The sequence below is a fragment of the Corythoichthys intestinalis genome, chromosome 7, assembly GCF_030265065.1.
Source record: "Corythoichthys intestinalis isolate RoL2023-P3 chromosome 7, ASM3026506v1, whole genome shotgun sequence".
NCBI classification, from domain to species: domain Eukaryota; kingdom Metazoa; phylum Chordata; class Actinopteri; order Syngnathiformes; family Syngnathidae; genus Corythoichthys; species Corythoichthys intestinalis.
The window spans coordinates 23,641,072-23,664,505 of record NC_080401.1 but is presented as its reverse complement, the minus strand read 5'-3'; the positions used below and the strand labels follow the sequence as shown (position 1 = coordinate 23,664,505).

The window sequence follows — 23,434 nt, the reverse complement described above, 5'->3', positions numbered from 1 at the left end:
CTGATTGTTTTTTCCCCCCGATTCAATTCCAATCATTCCTGATAATTTTTCCCGATCATATACATTTTGGCAATGCATTAAGAAAAAAATGAATAAAACTCGGACGAATATATACATTCAACATACAGTACATAAGTACTGTATTTGTTTATTATGACAATAAATGCTCAAGATGGCATTTACATTATTAACATTCTTTCTGTGAGAGGGATCAATGGATAGAAAGACTTGTGACTTTGTATATTGTGACTAAATATTGCCATCTAGTGTATTTGTTGAGCTTTCAGTAAATGATACTGTAGCCATGCCCAAATGCATGATGGGAAGTGGAACCATGACTGCGTCGTGGTACCAATTGATAGATCTTCTCTGCGTTGGGGAATAACACAGGTGTTAAGAAAAAGATCAATTGCTACCTTGCTTCTCCACATTGCTTCCCATGATATTTCTAATCGTGAGAAGAGGGATTGTTAGGCTTTAGCCAATTAAAAAAAGGCTCAAAGGCTGATATAATTCACTCTACTCATTTTACGCTGCCTTTTATCTCTCTATATAGGTAAAACGGCACCATTACAGATTGAGCGCGACAATGCGTGAGTGGATCGTGCAGCGCATGCATTAATTGCGTTAAATATTTTAACGTGATACATTTTTTAAAAAATTAATTACCGCCTTTATCGGGATAAATTTGATAACCCTACCTTAAGCCTAAACTAAAGACTCTGGATGAGTGTAACATATTATGTCTGTGACGTTAAATGCAATTAGAAAACGATTTATTTAAAAAAAAAAAAAAAAAATTTTAAAAGGCATGGCTGATATTTTTTTGCCGATTCCGATACTTTGAAAATGACGTGATCGGACCCGATACATCTCTACTAAATATTATAGATTTTTAAATCAATAGCAATATTTTATGTTTGTAATAACATATTATAGTAAGTAAGTAGTAGTAAGTTAGTAGAGAACAATTGTGGCTTATTACAGCTTAGAAGTCCGAGGTTCCCTTTAAGTCGCAGCTCATGTTGTAGCTCTTCTTGGGGTTGTGTACACTTTTTTTGTTGTTTTTTTTTTTTTTTTATATATTCCTCCATTATTCATGGACGGATCACAATGAAAATTGGTAATTATACTCTAGGGAGTATAAGCATTGATCCTCACAGCCCAATTTTTCATGTTTGTATCAAGGCTGTGTAATTATAATATAATTATGTTTACCTGTAGGTTAGGAACTAGGCATTTGAGGGCATACCCGCTCTTTGTCACAGGCTTCAGCCTCTAATAGCACACTAGTGCTTGTTAGGTAAAATAAAGGATTTTAACTATACCTTATAGTACAAAAGATACGGTACAGTGGGTGTGTATTCCGGCACAATATTTAAACCGTAAGTGAGACATTGTTTTTCAGTTTACTTCAATTTTAAGAACGTGTGAGCCAAACATTAACACAGGACAACAATGATTACACCTCCGTTAAGTTCATTATGTTCTTCGTATATCAAATTGTTTAATGATTAAAAGAGCAAAAAATGGTTTAAAATGCAAGATGCAAAATGTGGTGTAGATGATTTGAGTTAAAATAATTCATGGATCACAAGAATGGTTGATAAAAGATTAATTTTTTCCTCAGTCGGAAAATCAGTAATCATTTTAGCGCAGGGGCTTAATGGTGAGTTGTGTCATGTATGTCGAGGTTAATGTCTTCCTGTGATGTTTGGTCTTGTAATTATGCATCGCAAGGGTCAACACGGGGTTGGAGTTTCTTGGCTTTCTCACTGATCCAGTATAAAGGTCATGCTCATTCTCAGGTATACAGTCAAACTGGACTGGGAAAAACAACCCCACGTTTACTGCACTAACTTTCACTAACTCACTGGTACTATGGGCATCTTCATTAAATTCAAGCCTGACTAGCCCAAATATTTGAATGTCCTGAATGTGGCCTGTTTTGTTTTTGTTTTTGTTTATTACTTTTTTTTGGCCAAGTTTTTCTTTAATTATTTCTTTTTTTATTTATTTATTTTCTTTAATTTTGTTTAATTAAAAAAAATGTTTGTTGTTGCGGCTCTCTGCTTTTTGTCATAGAAGTATAGTTTAATGACAAACTTTCCTTCTTCCACCTCTTCGTCTACACAGCTATACGAACTGGATGGAGACCCAAAAAGGAAAGAATTTCTGGATGACCTCTTCAGCTTCATGCAGAAAAGAGGTAAGCAGTATGGCAAGAAACTTGAGCATGATGAGAATGGACCCCTCACCCACCTACCCCTCATTTTACACCACTTCCTGCAACTAATAGAAGAAAAATTAAATATGTGTACCATATAATAAGAATATGATAGTAAAAATTGATAAGAATAATCAGAATCTTGTGTAAACTTAGAAGAAATTCATTGCAATACGACATACCTAAGATTTTGTTAATTTAAGTTAATTGGTTCAAGTCTGATAGATTTGCAAAATGCAGTTGTCTGAATCAACACATTTCAGATGAAAATTTTTGGTAAAATGAAATTTAATTTATTGGTAAAAAAATTCCTTCATTCATTTTTCATGCCGCTTTTCCTCACGAGGGAGGTACTGGAGCCTGTCCCGGCTAACTACGGGCAAAAGAGTAATTTATACACAATTGCAGTAATGCAAGAGATTACTATCTCATTGCACATATGATCGCTTAACATTATATTCAGCCTGCGGTGTCAGACTCCAGCTCATGCTCTTTATGGTCGGATACAGAAAGGGTGATCCCTCACATAGGGCAGACCTAGAGCTGTGTGCTCATCTTTCTCTCAGCTGGGTGGGGTCTTTATTCGATTCAGAGATGATTGCTTGATGGTCATATAGCCTGGTTCCCAGGATACACTCGCAATAAAGACATACATTGTATCAAAGCCTGGGAAGAGATCAGTTTACATTCACATCCTGTGACAAGCATATCCTCTGACCCATCAGCCAGGTTAAATAAGAAGGGTGAACCGTTGTGTCTTACTAGTTTGACAGTAGAAAATGCTCCAGACAAAATTCCCTTCATAAATACCAAACAGACTATAACTGAGGCAGCTTGGTGATTCAAGGCTATTAGATCAGAAGTCAACAACTCAAGATGGAAGACAAAATGTGTCTGTGTTTATGAATACAGTGGTACCTCGGCATACGATCAGTTCGACACACGATCTTTTCGACATCTGACGTAAAATTTGACTCGCAATTTGTTTCTACAACCGACGACATGCTCGAAATACGACTATTTATGACGCCGCTGCAGTTTCTTTGTTTTCCCGTAAGACGGACACACAGCGGATTTTCTTGTGAGAGAAATCAAAATAGGTTCCAAGAAGGTTAATGCAGGTGGTGAAAAAAAGAAAAAGGTGAGGCTTACCATTGAAATAAAGATGGAAATGATAGAAAAATATGAGCATGGTGTGTGCATCCGTGAACTGGCTTGGCATTACGCAGTAGAATGTCTACGATCTCGACGGTCCTCTTAAAACCTCGGTTCGCCAGTCTTTATAAGTTAAGGTGACAATTATTATTAAGTTAACATTGCCCAAAAAATCGCCAGCTCTGTTAGGTTTTTAATCATTCTTTTTAGAACATGTGCAACACAACATGCCTACCGTCCACCACAGCTGAACATGAAAAGTGAAAGTAAATGTCCACTCTCACTCTGTCAAGTAAGCCACGCGGTGCGTTCAGGTACACCACACAAAACAGATTGGCCACATTAGAACCCGATTCGTTACATTATTACAGGTATTATTATTACTATTATTATATTATTATTTTTATATTATTATTCCGATTTTTATTCATAATTTATTTGTTTTGCTCTGTGTAATTGCCATGTGCAATAGCACCAGCAGCATTTATTAAGGATTTAGTGTAGGCTTTCGGGCTGTGGAACGAATTAATGCAATTATAATGTATTCTAATGGGAAAATCCTGGTCAACATACGACCATTTCGACTTACAAACAAGGTCCTGGAATGAATTAACTTTGTACTAGTCCTTCTCAAAAAATTAGCATATTGTGATAAAGTTCATTATTTTCTGTAACGTACTGATAAACATTAGACTTTCATATATTTTAGATTCATTACACACACAACTGAAGTAGTTTATGCCTTTTATAGTTTTAAAATTTATGATTTTGGCAAAAAAAAGTCAAGAAAAAACAAAAATCCCTATCTCAAAAAACTAGCACATTTCATCCGACCAATACAAAAAAGTGTTTTTTAATACAAAAAAGTCAACCTTCAATTAATTATATTAGCTATGCACTCAATACTTGGTCGGGAATCCTTTTGCAGAAATTACTGCTTCAATGCGGCGTGGCATGGAAGCAATCAGCCTGTGGCACTGCTGAGGTGTTATGGAGGCCCAGGATGCTTCGATAGCAGTCTTAAGCTCATCCACAGTGTTGGGTCTGGTGTCTTTCATCTTCCTCTTCAAAATATCCCACAGATTCTCTATGGGGTTCAGGTCAGGAGAGTTGGCAGGCCAATTGAGCACAGTAATGCCATGATAAGTAAACCATTTACCAGTGGTTTTGGCACTGTGAGCAGGTGCCAGGTCGTGCTGAAAAATGAAATCTTCATATACATAAAGCTTTTTAGCTGATGAAAGCATGAAGTGCTCCAAAATCTCCTGATAGCTAGCTGCATTGACCCTGCCCTTGATAAAACAGAGTAGACCAACACCAGCAGCTTATATGGCACCCCAGACCATCACTGACTGTGGGTACTTGACACCGGACTGCAGGCATTTTGGTATTTCCTTCTCCCCAGTCTTCCTCCAAACTCTGGCACCTTGATTTTTGAGTGACATGCAAAATTTGCTTTCATCTGAAAAAAGTACTTTGTACATCTGAGCAAGAGTCCAGTGCTGCTTCCCTGAAGCCCATTTCCAGCACACGCCTGTGCACGGTTGCTCTGGATGTTTCTTCTCCAGACTCAGTCCACTGTTTCTGCAGGTCCCCCAAGGTCTGGAATCGGCCCTTCTCCACAATCTTTCTCAGGGTGCGGTCACCTCTTCTGGCTGTGCAGCGTTTCCTGCCACACTTTTTCCTTTGCACAGACTTCCCACTGGGGTGCCTTGATACGGCACTCTGGGAACAGCCTATTCGCTCAGAAATTTCTTTCTGTGTCTTGGCCTCTTCCTTGAGGGTGTCAATGATGGCCTCCTGGACAGCAGTCAGGGCGGCAGTCTTGCCCATGATTGCGGTTTTGAGTAATGAACCAGGCTGGGAGTTTTTAAAAGCCTCAGGAATCTATCGCTGGGGTTTTGTGTTAATTTGTTGATTCAGATGATTAGGTTAGTAGCTTCTTTCGAGTACCTTTTCATTGTATGCTAATTTTTTGAGATAGGGATTTTTGGTTTTTCTTGACTTTTTTGCCAAATTATCAATATTAAAACAATAAAAGGCTTGAACTACTTCAGTTGTGTGTAATGGATCTAAAATATATGAAAGTCTAATGTTTATCAGTACATAATGAACTTTATCACAATATGCACATTTTTTTTAGAAGTACCAGTATGTAGAGATACTGCTGTCTATGGAGGGGGGTAAAAATGCAACAACAACATGAATGTGAGTCACAATTTGGTGGGCGGGTCTGCTGAGCTTGATATGAAAAGCTGATTGCGCCCTCTGCAGGTGATCACTGTTTTCATGAACAAACTACAATTCAGAATGAAAACTGAGATTTGCTAGTATCAAGTTTAATGCAACTCGAGCTCCTTTTGAAAGTTGAATGCTTACAGGAGATGTCTTGTTGCAGGAACCCCTGTGAATCGCATTCCCATCATGGCCAAGCAGGTCCTGGATCTGTACATGCTCTACAGGCTGGTGACGGAGAAGGGCGGCCTAGTAGAGGTCATCAACAAAAAACTGTGGCGAGAGATCACAAAGGGACTCAATCTGCCTACCTCAATCACCAGTGCAGCCTTCACCCTCCGTACACAGTCAGTAACCACACACACACTACGTGTCTGTACAGCCTTTTTATAACAATACAAAGCATCTATCCATGTGGCTTAGTGGTTACCACGTCTACTTCATGGGTCTGCTCCTTGCATGGGTTTTCTCCGCATACTACTCTGGCTATGTTAATTACTGTTGTATAAGCTCCAAACACACCAACTATAGGTGATAATCTGCAATGAATACAAAACTAACTAACAAATATACTAGTTAGCTGAAAAGTGTATTGGCAACAGGCAAATAAAATACAGTGCCTTGCAAAAGTATTCGGCCCCCTTGAATCTTGCAACCTTTCGCCACAATTTAGGCTTCAAACATAAAGATATGAAATTTAATTTTTTTGTCAAGAATCAACAACAAGTGGGACACAATCGTGAAGTGGAACAACATTTATTGGATAATTTAAACTTTTTTAACAAATAAAAAACTGAAAAGTGGGGCGTGCAATATTATTCGGCCCCTTTACTTTCACTGCAGCAAACTCACTCCAGAAGTTCAGTGAGGATCTCTGGATGATCCAATGTTGTCCTAAATGACCGATGATGATAAATAGAATCCACCTGTGTGTAATCAAGTCTCCGTATAAATGCACCTGCTCTGTGATAGTCTCAGGGTTCTGTTTAAAGTGCAGAGAGCATTATGAAAACCAAGGAACACACCAGGCAGGTCCAAGATACTGTTGTGGAGAAGTTTAAAGCCGGATTTGGATACAAAAAATTTTCCCAAGCTTTAAACATCTCAAGGAGCACTGTGCAAGCCATCATATTGAAATGGAAGGAGCATCAGACCACTGCAAATCTACCAAGACCCGGCCGTCCTTCCAAACTTTCTTCTCAAACAAGGAGAAAACTGATCAGAGATGCAGCCAAGAGGCCCATGATCACTCTGGATGAACTGCAGAGATCTACAGCTGAGGTGGGAGAGTCTGTCCATAGGACAACAATCAGTCGTACACTGCACAAATCTGGCCTTTATGGAAGAGTGGCAAGAAGAAAGCCATTTCTCAAAGATATCCATAAAAAGTCTCGTTTAAAGTTTGCCACAAGCCACCTGGGAGACACACCAAACATGTGGAAGAAGGTGCTCTAGTCAGATGAAACCAAAATTGAACTTTTTGGCCACAATGTAAAACCATATGTTTGGCGTAAAAGCAACACAGCTCATCACCCTGAACAGACCATCCCCACTGTCAAACATGGTGGTGGCAGCATCATGGTTTGGGCCTGCTTTTCTTCAGCAGGGACAGGGAAGATGGTTAAAATTGACGGGAAGCCAAATACAGGAACATTCTGGAAGAAAACCTGTTGGTATCTGCACAAGACCTGAGACTGGGACGGAGATTTATCTTCCAACAGGACAATGATCCAAAACATAAAGCCAAATCTACAATGGAATGGTTCAAAAATAAACGTATCCAGGTGTTAGAATGGCCAAGTCAAAGTCCAGACCTGAATCCAATGGAGAATCTGTGGAAAGAGCTGAAGACTGCTGTTCACAAACACTCTCCATCCAACCTCACTGAGCTCGAGCTGTTTTGCAAGGAAGAATGGGCAAGAATGTCAGTCTCTCGATGTGCAAAACTGATAGAAACATACCCCAAGCGACTTGCAGCTGTAATTGGAGCAAAAGGTGGCGCTACAAAGTATTAACGCAAGGGGGCCGAATAATATTGCACGCCCCACTTTTCAGTTTTTTATTTGTTAAAAAAGTTTAAATTATCCAATTAATTTTATTCCACTTCACGATTGTATCCCACTTGTTGTTGATTCTTGACAAAAAATTAAAATGTTATATCTTTATGTTTGTAGCCTGAAATGTGCCGAAAGGTTGCAAGGTTCAAGAGGGCCGAATACTTTTGCAAGGCACTGTAGCTCAACTCGGGCATCAGTTTACATTTGGTTTAACATTCTAATGAAATTTTGGGGACAAGTACTATTTTATTTGAATGTCTGTCCAAATGTTGGATAACTAACACTACACAAGCTTGTTAACAAAACTTCCCAGGTAAGAAATGACAATATACGGCATAGCTTTAGAGTCACTTTTTTTTTTTTTTTTTTTTTTTTTTTTTTTTTTTTTTTTTTTTTGGCTAATAACTAAAATTTTTCACTTGATTTTAATTGTGTCAGCTTGCTCACTGCTGTCTATTAAATGATGGCTGTTCATGTCGTGTTGAAATCCCTTTTATTGCTTACTTCACAATTGGTTTGTTTCATTCTTTATAATTTATTTGTGCTTCCTATCAGATACATGAAGTACCTGTACCCATATGAATGTGACAAGAGGGGTCTGAGCAACCCCAACGAACTTCAGGCCGCCATTGACAGCAATCGCCGAGAAGGCAGACGACAGAGTTTTGGCGGGTCTCTCTTCACTTACTCTCCCAATGGGACACCCACCATGCTGTCTTCACCCAAGCTCTCCACGCCCACCATGGGTTTGACCGTAGGCACCAATGGGGCCTCGCTCACCCCCATCCAGAAGATTAAAAAAGGTGATGGCACAACACAGATTACGTTTGGAAATGTGGAAAGAGGAAACACTACAAAATGCACGCGAAATTGGCAGTTTTGAAGTCAAAAAGGGTGACCTACATGAATTGTGTAGATCCGAGGAGAAAATTTTTAAAGGGGGGGGGGTTCAATGTCGGACGCTTGGGATGCAAACGGAGAAAGCGGCACAAAGCCAAAGAAAGCACACCAGAGTGGTCAAAACATTGACTTATTTCATCGAAACAAAGGAGGGTACACTGTTGTGTCCTCTCTCTTCAATTCCAAGTTTGGCTGCACATCAGCCGTGAATGAACACCTAAACGCCGTCACCTAGTTTTAATTTTGGAAGACCACAGGAGGCAATTACAAGCTGGCAGATCGCAAGTCCATCTAACTAACTAACGACATGTTTTATTGAAGTTGCTAAGCCTGTCGCGATATACAATGAGTCCATTTATCGCACGGTAAATGAAAATGAGGGCGGTAATTTTCACGGCTGCGTTTTATCGCTGCGCACGCACAGGTGCATGCTGATGGCATATGAGACTTCAGCTCCTTTCACATATGTTTATTGGTCATCAACACGCCATAGAATTAAAGTTCAGACATACAAAATAAGGAAACACATCTATATTAAACACTGTACACGTTAGCATTGCCACATTGAGGCTAATGGGGAAAAACAACAACCTACTTTAGCCTCCTACAAAACATTGGCATTCTTTTCCAAAACGCAAACTTGCGGTTAAAAGGTGACACTTCAAACATGAAAAATCGCTGGTTAACAGCATTTGCAAACGAAAAAAATGATTACTGACACCAATGCAATGCACCAATGACACAAAGAGTTTTTTTTGCGGGGTGTAAAGCTTACGGTTAGCGGTTTAGAGAACGTACTTCCGATGAACATTTCACAATAAAAGCACGTCATGTTCGTCATATAAATAGCGATTTCTGGAGTTAATCCCACATACTTCAGAATTCAGATTCTACACTAAGAATAGCTTTAAAATGACACCCTACATGAAAAATCTGTTTGGCAATGAATAATTATTATACTACTATTATATATAGTAGTATACTATAATATTAATGCTAGATATTTTTTTTAAGAATTGTTTTGAATCATGTTGGAAAGGCGAAGTCAGTGTTATGAATCTTTACATTCCATTCTTTTGCACTAGTTAATGCTGTCAGCATTTGACCTCATTGTTTATTTGTGATTTGTTGTTGTTATTTATGTGTTTATTTGTACTTTAATAACGAATTTAAGAGTTCCAAAATGTTTTTGTGAAAAAATTAGCGTCATCAAAAATTTCATTGCTAAATTAGTAAAAAATAAAATTAAATTTAAAAAAAAAATATATATATATATATATATATACAGTACTGTGCAAAAGCTTTAGGACACCTGCCTAAAACTTTTGCACAGTACTGTATATTTTTATTATATTATGTATATACAGGATATACTGTATGTATATATTTTCCCCAAGTGGAAGCTTCCATGATCCTAATAAATTTAATAATAAAAAAATATATATATATATATATGTTAGAATAGTCGACTAATCGTAAATATAGTCGGCTAATAATGGAGAGAAAATTAGTTTTTTGAGACAGCCCTATTCATACAGTGTACCTGAACATATTTCCTCCACACCCTTCTCACCTTTTTAACCCCTGACCCATTTTCATGCCAGAGTTGTCCGAAAAGAACAGGAAAGGTCTTTATCCCTCAAATGCAAAAATGCAGGTCTTACCGCAGCAAATTTAGAATATAAATTGTCACATTTCAAAAACATTTAGATTTACAATACAAAGCAGTGGTATCAGAGTGGTATCAGAGATGTGTGGAGACGAACCGGATTATAAATTGTGAGCAGCGTTGTACCTGAATGAGTTCAATGAACCAAAGTTCATTAAACTGTCCATATTTTGGGCAAACGTGAACTGAACATAGTGTCATTTGGTTTTGTGAAAGAGCAATCCTGCCTAAACACACTGTAAACGAGCCTTAATGCATTCTGTTGACAAAAATGCCCATATCTGGCAAACACTGCCACTTTTGAGTAAAGCAAAGCATCTTTGTAATGAAAAGAACGGTAGTGTGTTCAACTTATTTTGGTAGCTCAAACTCTAACCTGATTCATTTTTGCATTAAGCAACCTAAGTTCATTGTCCATATTTTAAAACTTTGAACTAACGTTTATTGACATGTCCTCTTCGTTGGATGAGCTCAGTTTGTTCATGAATTAAAAACTGAGCTGAACATTTTTTGAAAATGCATTGTCCTCCATGTGATCTGAGCAGAAGAAGAGGGCGGACAGCCTTTCCATGGAGTTGGTGCACCTCGCATGCCGGTGGGAGCCCTAGCTGGTCACTCAGTGGCTGCCGTGCAGGCGGCGGCCCAGGCGGCAATGGCGGCTCAGGTTGCAGCTTTGGAACAGCTGAGGGACAAACTGGAGGCTGGAGAACCGCCGGAGAAAAAAATGGCAGTGCCAGCAGAGGAGCATCATCGACTGCTCCAGAGAGCACTGCAACACAACTTACTGGCCATGACAGCCCAGATACCCATGAACATCCGCATCAACCAACAAGGTAATGGACAGTGTACATGACGATGATCAGTAGATCGGTAGGTATTAGGTGATCAAGTGGAAACAGTCTGGTGTAGGTTGGGAAAACTGATTAAATGTAAGGATATTGTTGGATTCAGCGAATACTAACTTAAAAGTATTAAGAGAAAAAAAACATACTGCTATTTGTCACTGATGTTCATTACTCCAAAAAGTTTAGGTATATTTGCTTTTCAGGTACGAAAGTTGTATTGCATTTTAGGCTTATATTATGCTCAAAAGGCCAAAATGTGCCGATGTAATTGTGCAACACATGAAAAAATGCACTAAAGCCCTTTTTAAATTTTTCGCGCTGTAATTGTTGTACCTCAGAATTTTGTGACATATGTCCCACACGCGCTTTTGTTGATTTCTAATTTCTTGTGTCTAAACACATGCTTGACATGTTACCGCAAAACCTCAACACCTGTACATGAGGGAGTGGACCTATATGTTGACCTTTTTAGCGTATAGAATTAACGAACATGCAGGAAAACATGCAACCACGTGTGTGTGTGTGTGGGGGGGGGGGGGGGGGTTCCCTATCTTTGCTAGAGAACACTTTCCTGCCGTTACTGTTGGTTTCATGTCTGCAGATGTCTTTCAGTACAGATATTACTTGTCAATTTGGACAAAACATAAATGTGTGACTACAAAAATATAACCGTAGCTACAAGTGTGAGTAAGTCTTGCAGGGTGCAGAATTATAGCACACATTTATGATTGGCTGCTTGGTTGATCCCATTTTGTTCTAAATTTCAACACATGCAGTATGTTTTTCAGCTATTCGTGCCTGTGTGGCCAGTAATTTTGCATTTTTTTCCTAAAAAGAAAAAAAAAAAAAAAAAAGTTTTCTCTTTAATTTAAAATTAAGAAAAGATTATTATTATATAATCTTTATTTGTTGCTGACAATGTTCCCTATAACCCTTTCTTGCCAAATGAATCACATTTGATACACTTAGAATTTCATGATTTAGAGACTAAGTCAGAATTTTTAAATATCTTTACTCAAAAAAAAAAAATGGATGCAAGTCAACTCATGCATCTGCGGGTTCCATGAGAAAAAAAAAAAAACAGGATTTATCAAGGGTTATAGATATTAGAGCGCTTATTAAACACAAAAGTTTTCATTAAGACCTTATTTTTCAAATTTTGTGATTCTCTGACAATTGCTTCATATTGCAGGAATTAAAGGGTTAAGTCCATTAGCCAAAATCAAGTATTACCTTTTAAAATAAGAAAATGAGTGGTGAATATTTTTTGTGAGTTTAATTTACAGTTGCGTGCCCTTAAATGTTCTACTTGCGTTCCTAAAATTTTAGACTAGAAGCGACTGTGACTAAGTAAGATTCTGTGTGTATGAATATATTAAACCCTGCCTCACAAGAAGAACAATGCACGCTGGAAGATGGACGCTTTGGTGTACATTTGAAACCCCTGCTCTATATAGTATTCATCACCGTATTATTATTGTTATCATGATGTTATTGTTTCATTATTTTTATATTTCACATATGTAGTCATTCATCATTCCTTTATACTATTTATTCCAACTGTGTTCCCAGACAAATAAATATGTTTTAACATTGACCTGATGGCACTGTTTTTACTAATGCAACATTTCCTATTTGGTTGTCATGATTCAGATGGCAGGCAGGACTCAGCCGTGAGCCTCACTACCAACGGCACAAGCAGCATAAGCATGTCAGTCGAACTCAATGGAGTCATGTACACTGGTGAGTTGCTTAGGCATGCTCTTGTTCAGTTCACAGCTATTTTCCTTTCATTAAAAAAAAGAAACTTTACAATAAAAGTATACAGTATTAGTGGCATAAAGGTAGACCTTTATCCAAGATGTCATAACTTTGTGATATTTTACAGGTGCACATCTTCATCTAGTGATTTTTGCTTGTCTATGCAAGCAAAAATCTTTAAATCAAAAATTCTTTATTATTGTCTTTTCACTAACACGAGATAGTGAATTTTTAACCCCTTGATGCCATACCTTTAAAAAAAAAAAAAAAAAAATCAAGCTTTTACTTGTTTTTGCTTTGAAGTATGTGCTAAATCAAGTTGAGACAGTTAATTAAAATAATAAATATATAAAATAAAATAATAAATGAAATAATAATAATTAGGGCTGTCAAACGATTAAAATTTTTAATCGAGTTAATTACAGCTTAAAAATTAATTAATCGTAATTAATCGCAATTAATCGCAATTCAAACCATCTATAAAATATGCCATATTTTTCTGTAAATTATATATATATTCTGTAAAATAAATTGTTGGAATGGAAAGATAAGACACAAGATGGATATATACATTCAACCTACGGTAAATAAGGACTGTAGTGGGCATTTCACTCTACTGTCATTTAAATCTGTCTATGCTGTCCTCACTCCGAAGCGTCTACTTTTTCCAAAGCTAGACAGCTAGTGAACGACGCCTTAATAATCAGACTTCTTCCTTTTCCTCTGATTTATTAATAAAATAGCCTCAAACCATTGTCCTCTTTAGACCGTCATAAAACTACAAAAAAAAAAAAAAAAAGTACACAAGCATTGCATTAGCAACAACGTTAGCTTAGCACGCTATACAGGTTCACTAAACATAAACAAAAAGCGTCTCATACAAAAAATAGAACATTTCGCTTACTAACATAATATGTACATTCTTTACAACAACCATACTTACGGACAATTCTTGTCCAAGGATCATATAAGCACAACATTACAACGTAGGCGTCAGCCCGAGACGTCATGCAGCCATATTGAGCTGGCAAGAAAAAAATAAACCATGTCGCAAAGCGACCACAAGAGTTCGCTGTTACAGCACAAAAAGCCTTGCTGTAAAACTTACCAAAAGGCAGAATACTGTCTGAGCGGAACATGTGCGTTAATTGCGTCAAATATTTTAACGTGATTAATAAAAAAAATTAATTACCGCGCGTTAACGCGATAATTTTGACAGCCCTAATAATAATTAGAGGTGCGAATCTTGGGGCACCTCACGTTTCGATTATGATTACGATTTGGAGATTCGATTATTGATGCACAACTCCCCCCTGCAGCTTTGAACTACATTCAATTAATTTAATGTGATGAATCAACCGTTAAAGTTGTTAAAATTGCTCCCGTTATTCCATAATTTCACTTCTGTCTACTTTCGACATGTGAAAGTTTTAAAACTCTTTCACCATTTAAAGATAGATTCAAGTCATGGTTTTGCAGATTTAGGAGTATTTTAGATAAAAAGTTAACAAGGTTGGCAACAATAGAGCCTTCCTGAGAAGTCTACTGCTTTAAAATGGCGGCGGTTTACGAACGCCGGCGAGTCTGTCATTTCACATCTGGTTCTTTATACATGTGCTAACGCCACCGAGTCTGTAATTTTGTATCTAGTTCTATATACAGTACTGTGCAAAAGTTTTAGGCAGGTGTCCTGCCTAAAACTTTTGCACAGTACTGTATATTTTTATTATATTATGTATATACAGGATATACTGTATGTATATATTTTCCCCAAGTGGAAGCTTCCATGATCCTAATAAATTTAATAATTAAAAAATATATATATACAGTACTGTGCAAAAGTTTTAGGCAGGTGTCCTGCCTAAAACTTTTGCACAGTACTGTACATGTGATACCTACCGTAGCATTGTGTGGGCGTAGTTTGTAGCAACTGGTCGTTGTTTGTAATGGCTGTCGGCGGTTTTTTTATCCACCGGTAGGAGTTGTGGATGTTTACTCTTGGTCCGGTCCTCACTGCGTCCCGAAGACCGCGCTGACTGTGTTTTGGTTTACTTAGCAATTTAAATAATAGTAATATTTGTTTGTGAATTGTTTGTGAATTGTTTGTGAATCGTTCTCAAATCTTCAGCGGCTGAATCGTGAATAATCTAAGCTTCAGAAATTTCACACACATTTAATAATAATAACAAAATACATATATTTGTATGGATGATGCAAATTCGTGACAACAGAAATGTAAAAACAAAACAAAGCGATAAGGTTGCTTTGACCTGGAATGTGACTATTTTGCAACATTAGGCATCAAGTTCCAGTTTATCAGAGGTGAGTAGTGTAGCCAAAAATTTTACTCAAGTAAGAGTAGAGTTACTTCAAAATAATATTGCTCAAGTAAAAGTAATAGTAGTCATCCAAAAAATGTACTCAAGTACCAGTAAAAAAACGTATATGGTGAAAAGAATACTCAAGTAATGAGGAACATTGTGAGTAACTGCTTACGATGTTTGGTCATGCACAATTATTTATATGAACTGTTGTTAATATACCGTACAATAACCCATTACATAACAGCATTAAAGAAATACAAAAAAAATTATTGAATCCCTGCGAGAGAAAGAAAATATATAGAAATGAAGCATCATTCCCCCAAAGAGCATGACTGCCCTCTAGTACAAAAAATAGTCCTAGGTTGAATAGTGAATAGTTCCTTTCATAGTTCCTATTATTATGAAATAAAAAGGATCATATCTCCAGTTTTCCATGTTGAATCGGTGTCAAATAAAAACTGGGAGAGAAGTTGGAATCCGCGCTTTCGAGCCACGTTAAGTAAAATACAGTACTTATTTTTAACGATGCTTTAAAGACACCGGCGTCATCATAGAACGGCAAGCTTGAGTCTGATTGGTATATTGAAGTCATGTGATTATTGTTGCAATGTCTCATTGGTGAAACTGGTACTGTTGGCATCGCTGGCAAAAAAAAAAAGGAAAATCTAATATGTAGAATAAAGAGGAAAACTAACGGCTAGTGTAGCCCAAACTAAGTAGCAGAGTAAGAGTAGAATTTCTTCTTCACAAATCTACTGTTTTGTAAAACTACTCATAGAAGTACATTGGTCTCAAAACGTTACTCAAGTAAATGTAATGGACTAAATGTAATGCGTTACTCCCAACCTTGGAGGCTTATGTAGTTTTATTTTCTGACAAAACCATAAAGACTTGGTAATTAATGTTAAGCAATGACAAATAACTAGGGTTGTTCCGATCATGTTTTTTTGCTCCCGATCCGATCCCGATCGTTTTAGTTTGAGTATCTGCCGATCCCGATATTTCCTGATCCGATTGCTTTTTTTTTGCTCCCGATTCAATTCCAATCATTCCCGATAATTTTACCCGATCATATACATTTTGGCAATGCATTAAGAAGAAAATGAATAAAACTCGGACTAATATATACATTCAACATACAGTACGTAAGTATTGTATTTGTTAATTATGACAATAAATCCTCAAGATGGCATTTACATTATTAACATTCTTTCTGTGAGAGGGATCCACGGATAGAGAGACTTGTGACTTTGTATATTGCGACTAAATATTGCCATCTAGTGTATTTGTTGAGCTTTCAGTAAATGATACTGTAGCGATGCCCAACTGCATGATGGGAAGTGGAACCATGAGGGGTTAAGTAAAAGATCAGTTGCTACCTTGCTTCCCCACATTGCTTCCCATGATGTTTTTCTAATCATAGGGAGAGGGATTGTAAGGCTTTAGCCAATAAAAAAAAAAGGCTCCAAAGGCTGCCAAAATTCATTCTACTCATTTTACGCTGCCTTTTCTCTCTATATATAGGTAAAACGGCGCCATTACAGATTGAGCGAGACAATGCGTGAGTGGGTCGTGCAGCGCATGCATTAATTGCGTTAAATATTTAAACGTGATACTTTTTTTTTTTAATTAATTACCGCCGTTATCAGGATAAATTTGATAACCCTACCTTAAGCCTAAACTAAAGACTCTGGATGAGTGTAACTTATTATGTCTGTAACGTTAAATACAATTTGAAAACGATTTAATTAAATATATATATATTTAAAAAAGGCATGGCCGATAGTTTTTTGCCGATTCCGATACTTTGAAAATGATGTGATCGGACCCGATCCCGATAGATCGGGACACCTCTACAAATAACCTATGTTCGCTGTCAGGGAGAATCGTCACATACACAGAAAGGGCATATATTGTTGTCTAGAAGTCAGTTTTCCTTTTTCTCCTTGTTTTCCAGGTGTCCTTTATGCTCAGACAGCAGCCGGGTCAGCCCCTGCGGGTGCGTCCCTTTCAAGCAAGCCTGTCGGCAGCCGTGTATCTCCTCATCATCTGCAGCATCAGACTACACCTACCTCAACATCCAGCAACCCAGTGTCTTAACAAACCCTCAGCCTTTCTCTTTTATTACTTTTTTTAAAACCATGCTACTAAAGCCAAAAAAAGAAAACAACAACCTCATTTTCTATATAGTCTATGCCAAAAAGAGAACGCATACACAAAGATACAAACTAACTTAATCACTTGAAATACACTCTCAGGTTCTGTCATAAACTCACCTCTTTTGTTCTTGGCCACAATGATTTTGGAGGAAAATATCCCAACAGAGAGCCAGTATATGTTAAACAAAAATGTATGTACAACCTGTGAATTATTTATTTCTACATACATATACAGTTTATGCAAGAACAAAAGAGATGGTAATAACCAGGAAGGGGTAATGCACTGTTTACACTCACAAACACAGCTACTGACTGACAGTAATGTTTTATCCTCTAGGGGGGAGATTCTTTTTCTTTTACCTTTTACTTGTCGTTTACCATTATTTTTACTCTCATTTATTATGTTTTAACATTTAAATCTTTATCAGTCTTCTCGCTGCAGGAAATCATTTATATATTTAGAGTTCTATTGAAAGAACAGACTACAAATTTTATTTTTAACTACAAAATCTTTAAACGTATACGTCGTTTCTCTAGGGTGCATAACTTTGCATCACTGTGACCTATTTGTGTGCAAACAAATACCATATCAACACAGCTGCTGTGGTATATCAGTCATTATTGCAGTTTTCTCAGTCGCTTTGGTACATTTATCGAAACATCCTCGCCATTTGCATAACATTTTGTGCCATTCCTCAAAACAATTAGTACAAGTAGCAAAACACCATGGATTATCTGGAAAATCCAATTCTTGGCTCAAAATCTTTAGTTCTCTTAAAATTAAATTCCAATATGAATGAACATGTCGGTGCTACGAGAATGATAGTCCTGTCATTGTGTTCAAACAAGACAGTCAAATTGTAGTCTTGTTAGTATAACAGTGTACTCTGGAGAGAGACTGTGATGCAAAAGATGACTCAAGTTTTGATGACACTTATTGTCAATGAAAACACGGTGATACATTTTTCAACCGATAATTCCTTCCTCGTCCAGCCGATAACCGATAATGTCAAGCCGATAATTCTAATAAAAGATATGTAAAATTTTAAAGTATACACAAGAGCAAATATTACTGTGCAAAAGTACAATTTAATGCTCTTTTTTTCAACATCTAATGTAAACAAGCAGTAAATTCCAACATCTAAACAATGACTGATTGTCTGACATTGTGTAATGGTAAACTTTTGGCAAGAATTACAGTACTTACAGAGTAAATAAGTTGCACAAAAATGCCTTTAAAAGTAAGCCATGCCTAACATATATAACATTACTACACTGCAAAAACACACCTCCTTAAAACCAGTTAAATTCCCTTGTTTTCAGTGTAAATCTATTGGAGATAAGTGAAATTATCTGCCAGCGCTTGAGGTAAATTTCACTCAGATTTCTTGAAATAAGAAAAATAGCTAAATAAGCCTAACAGCCTTATTTCAAGCACTAAAGTAGTTAACCTAAAAAAAATAAAATAAAAAAACTAGTTTGACAGAAATTGTCTTTATTCAAGAATAGGCATGGCTCAAAACATTATTTGAAAGCAATTTTTTCTTGATTTAGGTGAAATTTTTTTTTTGAAATATGAGCTTAATAAGAACAAATTGTAATATTTACTTCAAGTAAGTGGAATAATCTGGCGCGTTCACCTGTTAACTAGTCTTTCACACTAAAAACAAGATGGAGAAAATTATTTGACTAGATTTAAGAAAAATAATCTGATTAAGACATTGTAAATTTTCAGTGTACTGAATGCATTACTGACCCAGGCAGTTCTTGTGAGTGTGGTTTGGTGCAAATTGAAATTATCATCTAACCACTGTGCCGTCATGATAAACATGCTTAGTGCTTAGTGACTGACATCACTTGTTCAAATGTCCATGGTGAAATTTATGTGATCGGCATGTTTTTCACAAAGAATAAGGCAGGTTAGCATGCATCTGAAAAGTAGCGGAGCTCCAGATGCTGTAAAAGCAGCTAAAACCCCATGTCCAAGCAGCTAGTCACCGAAGGCTATAAACTGCATTATTTTTTCATTCAGGGCATTAGCTCCCGGGTCACTTCGGTCAAAACGTCTCTCGTCCGACCGAGCCTGGCCTCTCCTCCCGCCTGTGCTCTTCTGTCCGTCCGGCCGCAAAATGAGCATCCGCGCCAGTCCTCAGTCTGGCCGTGGTGCCTAATGAGTTGAATGAACCGGAGATGAGTGGGGTGGCACTGCCCAAGACAGAGCCGGTGGCTGCTTGTCAAAGCATCTCTGATCGTCACAAGCCCTGCAGCTTTCCATTAGTTTACTATTAGCTTTAGCTTTCATGCTAGCGGCAGCCTCGTATTGGTTCCACAAATCTTTGTGATGCAGCTTTAAATGGCTGATCAGGTTAGTGGTGTTGAATGAGGACACTTTCTTTCCGCCTCGTGGAACTTCTGCAGTGCATGTTTTGCAGATGGCGAGAGCATTATTTGTTTCACACACGGAAAAATCAACCCACACTGGTGACAGAGCCGCCATGATATCCTACTTCTTTAAGCATGTTGTGTATCGCATCACTCATGCGACAGGGGCTTCATAGGCAGGATGGGTTGAGGCGTCGGTGTAGAATTGGACTAAAATGCCTCGATTGCACACTTTTAGAGGCTAAATCGAGTATATAATTATCGGACTGTATTATCTTTTTTTTTTTTTTAATCTGAATGATCTGTGTGACGTCATGATTGCCATTCACTGCCGATAATTATCGGTAACCGACATTATGGTGCGTCTTTCAAGTTCTACTTTAGTGCGGGTGAGGGGGTGTAAAATTGACATGACACGCGACAAGATTTACTTAACATCTTTACTGTTTATAGCATTAGATGACAGACCGTGTCATTGTGATACAGAAATGAAAACAACAGCATTATGCAGCACAAAGAAAAATAAAATTTTGATAATAACTAAAGTAAAAGTAAAAACGTGATTGAAATTGTTCTCCTGACATTTGGCTACACTCTTCAGCCTCAGCCATTGTACGGCCATGATTGAGAACATGGTCTACAAGTGTTGCTCTTATCTCTTCAGGAACGTGCATATGTCCTCTTCCTCTTCTGCCTTGCCTCTCAACCACGCACCCTCATTCCTCTTCCTCTTCTCTCAGGCTGTTGACCCAGTCCAAATTATTGTCCTTCTACGCTCGTGAGGGAAAAAGTGGCATGAAAAATGAATGAATATTGTCAAACGTTGTAAGGTTGTGTTGTGGTTGTTCATATATAGACATATTTTTTTCATGCTATTTTCCATTTATTTCAGAAAACTGGTTGATCTAATGCTTCTTTTCAGGAGAATAAGTCAAGAATCATCTGGGGGCACTTTAGCATTTCAGGACAGATTTAGAAAATAGTCATGGAAATGTCAAGAATTATACTTGACATATTATGAACACAAATACAGCCGTTTTGCATGCAATGAACTAATGCCTAAAGCGACTGAGAAAAACTGTAATATATTTGGTTGCTATCCCAGCGACCAGGAAAGGCAATGTCCCTGCTGAATTCATACATTGTCTTCTCTTCCCTGTCACCAGGCCAGTTCCAGATTAGACCTGTATTGAATCAGCTTTTTCTGCACCGCAACATGCTTTAGCCTTGATGACATCTGTATTATGTTTGTGCATAGATCACGTGAATAATTGTCTGATTGTTCTCGGATGTCTCCATACATCTACGCAATGCTGTAGGAGATCTGTTTCTATCCTTATTTCCTGTTCTTACCCGATTTTCTTGTGAAGTGATTATCTTAAGGTCAGATGCATGCTTTTATTTGTAGATAAAGCTTAAAAGAAAATTGATTTCCTTTCAGGAAAGCACAGGACCTGTCTGTCCTCTTAATCCTTGTAGTCATGGAGATGCTTGGACAATCAGGTGTCAGGATGCGCTAGGAGTGTCTCAGAGAACCTGATGTAGTTGAACTTAAATCTGGCGCTTTCTTGTCGTGTTTTTGGTGTTATAGATGTCAGATGCATATTTACTTTTTGTGTGCGTTTTTAAACATGATTTTGTGCTTTTCAACTAAGTGCTTCTTATCCTGCTGTTTGGAGGATCAAGTCATCCTCTGATTTTTAGATCAATCATTCAAATTGTGTTACCTCAAAAAACCTCATTCCTTCTGAAAATAGGTAGTTAACCATTCATGTTATTTTTCGGAGGCCTTAAAAAAAATAAGATGACCAGTTGTCACTTTTTAGTGTTGCGGGCAGGTATTACCAGCTGCTACAGCTTTGATCTGAGTCTTGCTTTTCTGCCGCAGGCCCCCACCAGCTGCTTCACAAACATCTTTATAAGACGACTGCTCACACTGTGCTTGTTGGTCACTAATTTATTTGTTAGGACAAATTGAATTTACATAGGATTATTATGGCCCCACTGAAGAGTTGGAAATAAACATACTCTTATGTGACAATAGAGTTATAGGATTATGAGGACAATATCAAAATATAGAGAAAATTAGCATTGGAATTAAGTTCAAAGTATAACATTGGCAGCACTGTGTTCAAGTAATTAGTATGTGTGCCTTGCAGTTGAGAGGTTCTGGTTTAAATCTCTGCTCAGTCTGTGTATGCAATTTGTATGTTCTTCTTGTGCTTGGCTGGAGTTTTGTTCAGGGCACTCCACATTCCTAAAACATAAATGTTTAGCTAATTGCAGACTCTAACTCGTCCAGGCAGCACGATGGATGACTGGTTAGCACATGCGCCTAACAGATCAGAGGTCGTATGTCCAAATCCAGGTTATGGTCTGGCCGTGCCTGTATGGGTGTTTCTCTCGGTACTTGGGTTTCGTCCTTCATTCCAAACACATGCCATAGTTGAGAATATGAGTTTGCATGGTTATTTTGTCTACTTGTATAGCCAATCTAAGGTGTGCAATGACTCTCGACTAAAGCCAAATGGGATAGGGTGCAACCTTTGTAAAGAAAACAGATCTACGTGCAGAATACGTGCGTTTTAAAACAATAGCCTTTTCCTTGTAATAGTAGAATTTTATTCTTGTAAATAAGTTTTTGTGGTTTTCTTTCTTTTGAGTGTTGCCATAATACTCCTTCCTCAGAACATTCAATATCATAAGAAATACAATATCATAAGAAAAAAAAAAAAACTACCTTTACCACAAGTGGCCGCTATGTCAAGTCATTGCCAAACCAGATGTGAGCAAGAGTAACCAAACCTGCAGCTGCTTGTTGTGTCGTAGTGCGTTTTGAGATGTCTCATTTCATAAATTACCACCTGCTTCTACAAGTCAAGAACTAATTGAACATATCTTTTCACCTCTGTGTTCCAAGTGTTACCTGGAAACAGTGTTTTGGGGGGTTTACAGCTAGACCAAGAAGAAAGTTAGGCATTCGGAAAGTCTGTTCTAACTTTAAAAAATGACATTTGTTTGAAAATAATGTGGTCAGCAGCATTTTAGGTCTCGCATGATTTGGCAGTACTGTTACATTTAACAGTATCGGTCAATACAAATATACATTTTCAGCAACCTGACTTACACTCCAGGTGTGTAATACTATGTAGCAGGTTTTCTAGAAACATTAAGTCTGGTTGATACCATGCTGTTTAATGGTATTGAGAGAAGACTAAACATCCACTTTCCTTTCTTTTAATGTTTATATTGTGTTATGAAGACAGGAAATTTTGTTAAGGAGGCAGTTTCATGATCAGATTCTGTGAAGGTGAAGTAATAAGGACAGATAGTGCCTTCCAACTGTGGACAATTGTAAAGATGCACTTTGAGGCAGTTGTAACATTTACTCAGAGCATTACAGAAAATGTCAGTGTTTTTTTTTTTTTTTTAATCAAACATTACATAAACACATATTAGATTGGGGACTAACTATTAATTAACCTACTGGGTTTTTCTTACATTGCTTAAACTGTTGCGTTAGATTATGTATATTACTCGTGTAGAAGTACTTTATATTACGTGTGAAAAATGCTTTTGGTTTTGTCTTGAGTTGCAGATGTCAAATATGCTGTAAAGGGCGGACAATCAAATCAAGGCGCTCTTGTAAAAAGTATCTGTTTGGGGGACAGATGCCAGAGAAAACAAATTTAATTCGATTTCGAGCTAAAAGATCAACAT

The 23,434-nt window shown here is 37.5% G+C and overlaps 1 protein-coding gene across 4 annotated transcripts in view; it reads left to right on the top strand.

The window, feature by feature from the left end:
• arid3a (AT-rich interactive domain 3A) overlaps positions 1–23,163 on the top strand; it is a 91,515-nt gene extending 68,352 nt beyond the window's left edge. For 3 of the 4 annotated variants that reach the window (XM_057840569.1, XM_057840570.1, XM_057840571.1), the window contains 5 exons: positions 2,137–2,209; positions 5,781–5,964; positions 8,230–8,477; positions 10,789–11,076; positions 12,742–14,486. In XM_057840569.1, coding sequence (XP_057696552.1) covers positions 2,137–2,209; positions 5,781–5,964; positions 8,230–8,477; positions 10,789–11,076; positions 12,742–13,073 — 1,125 coding nt within the window. In that variant the 3' untranslated portion in view covers positions 13,074–14,486. Of the gene's footprint in view, positions 1–2,136; positions 2,210–5,780; positions 5,965–8,229; positions 8,478–10,788; positions 11,077–12,741; positions 14,487–17,130 lie in introns of those variants that run through there. The other variant, XM_057840572.1, reaches the window with a different exon arrangement.
• The last annotated feature ends 271 nt before the right edge of the window (positions 23,164–23,434 follow it).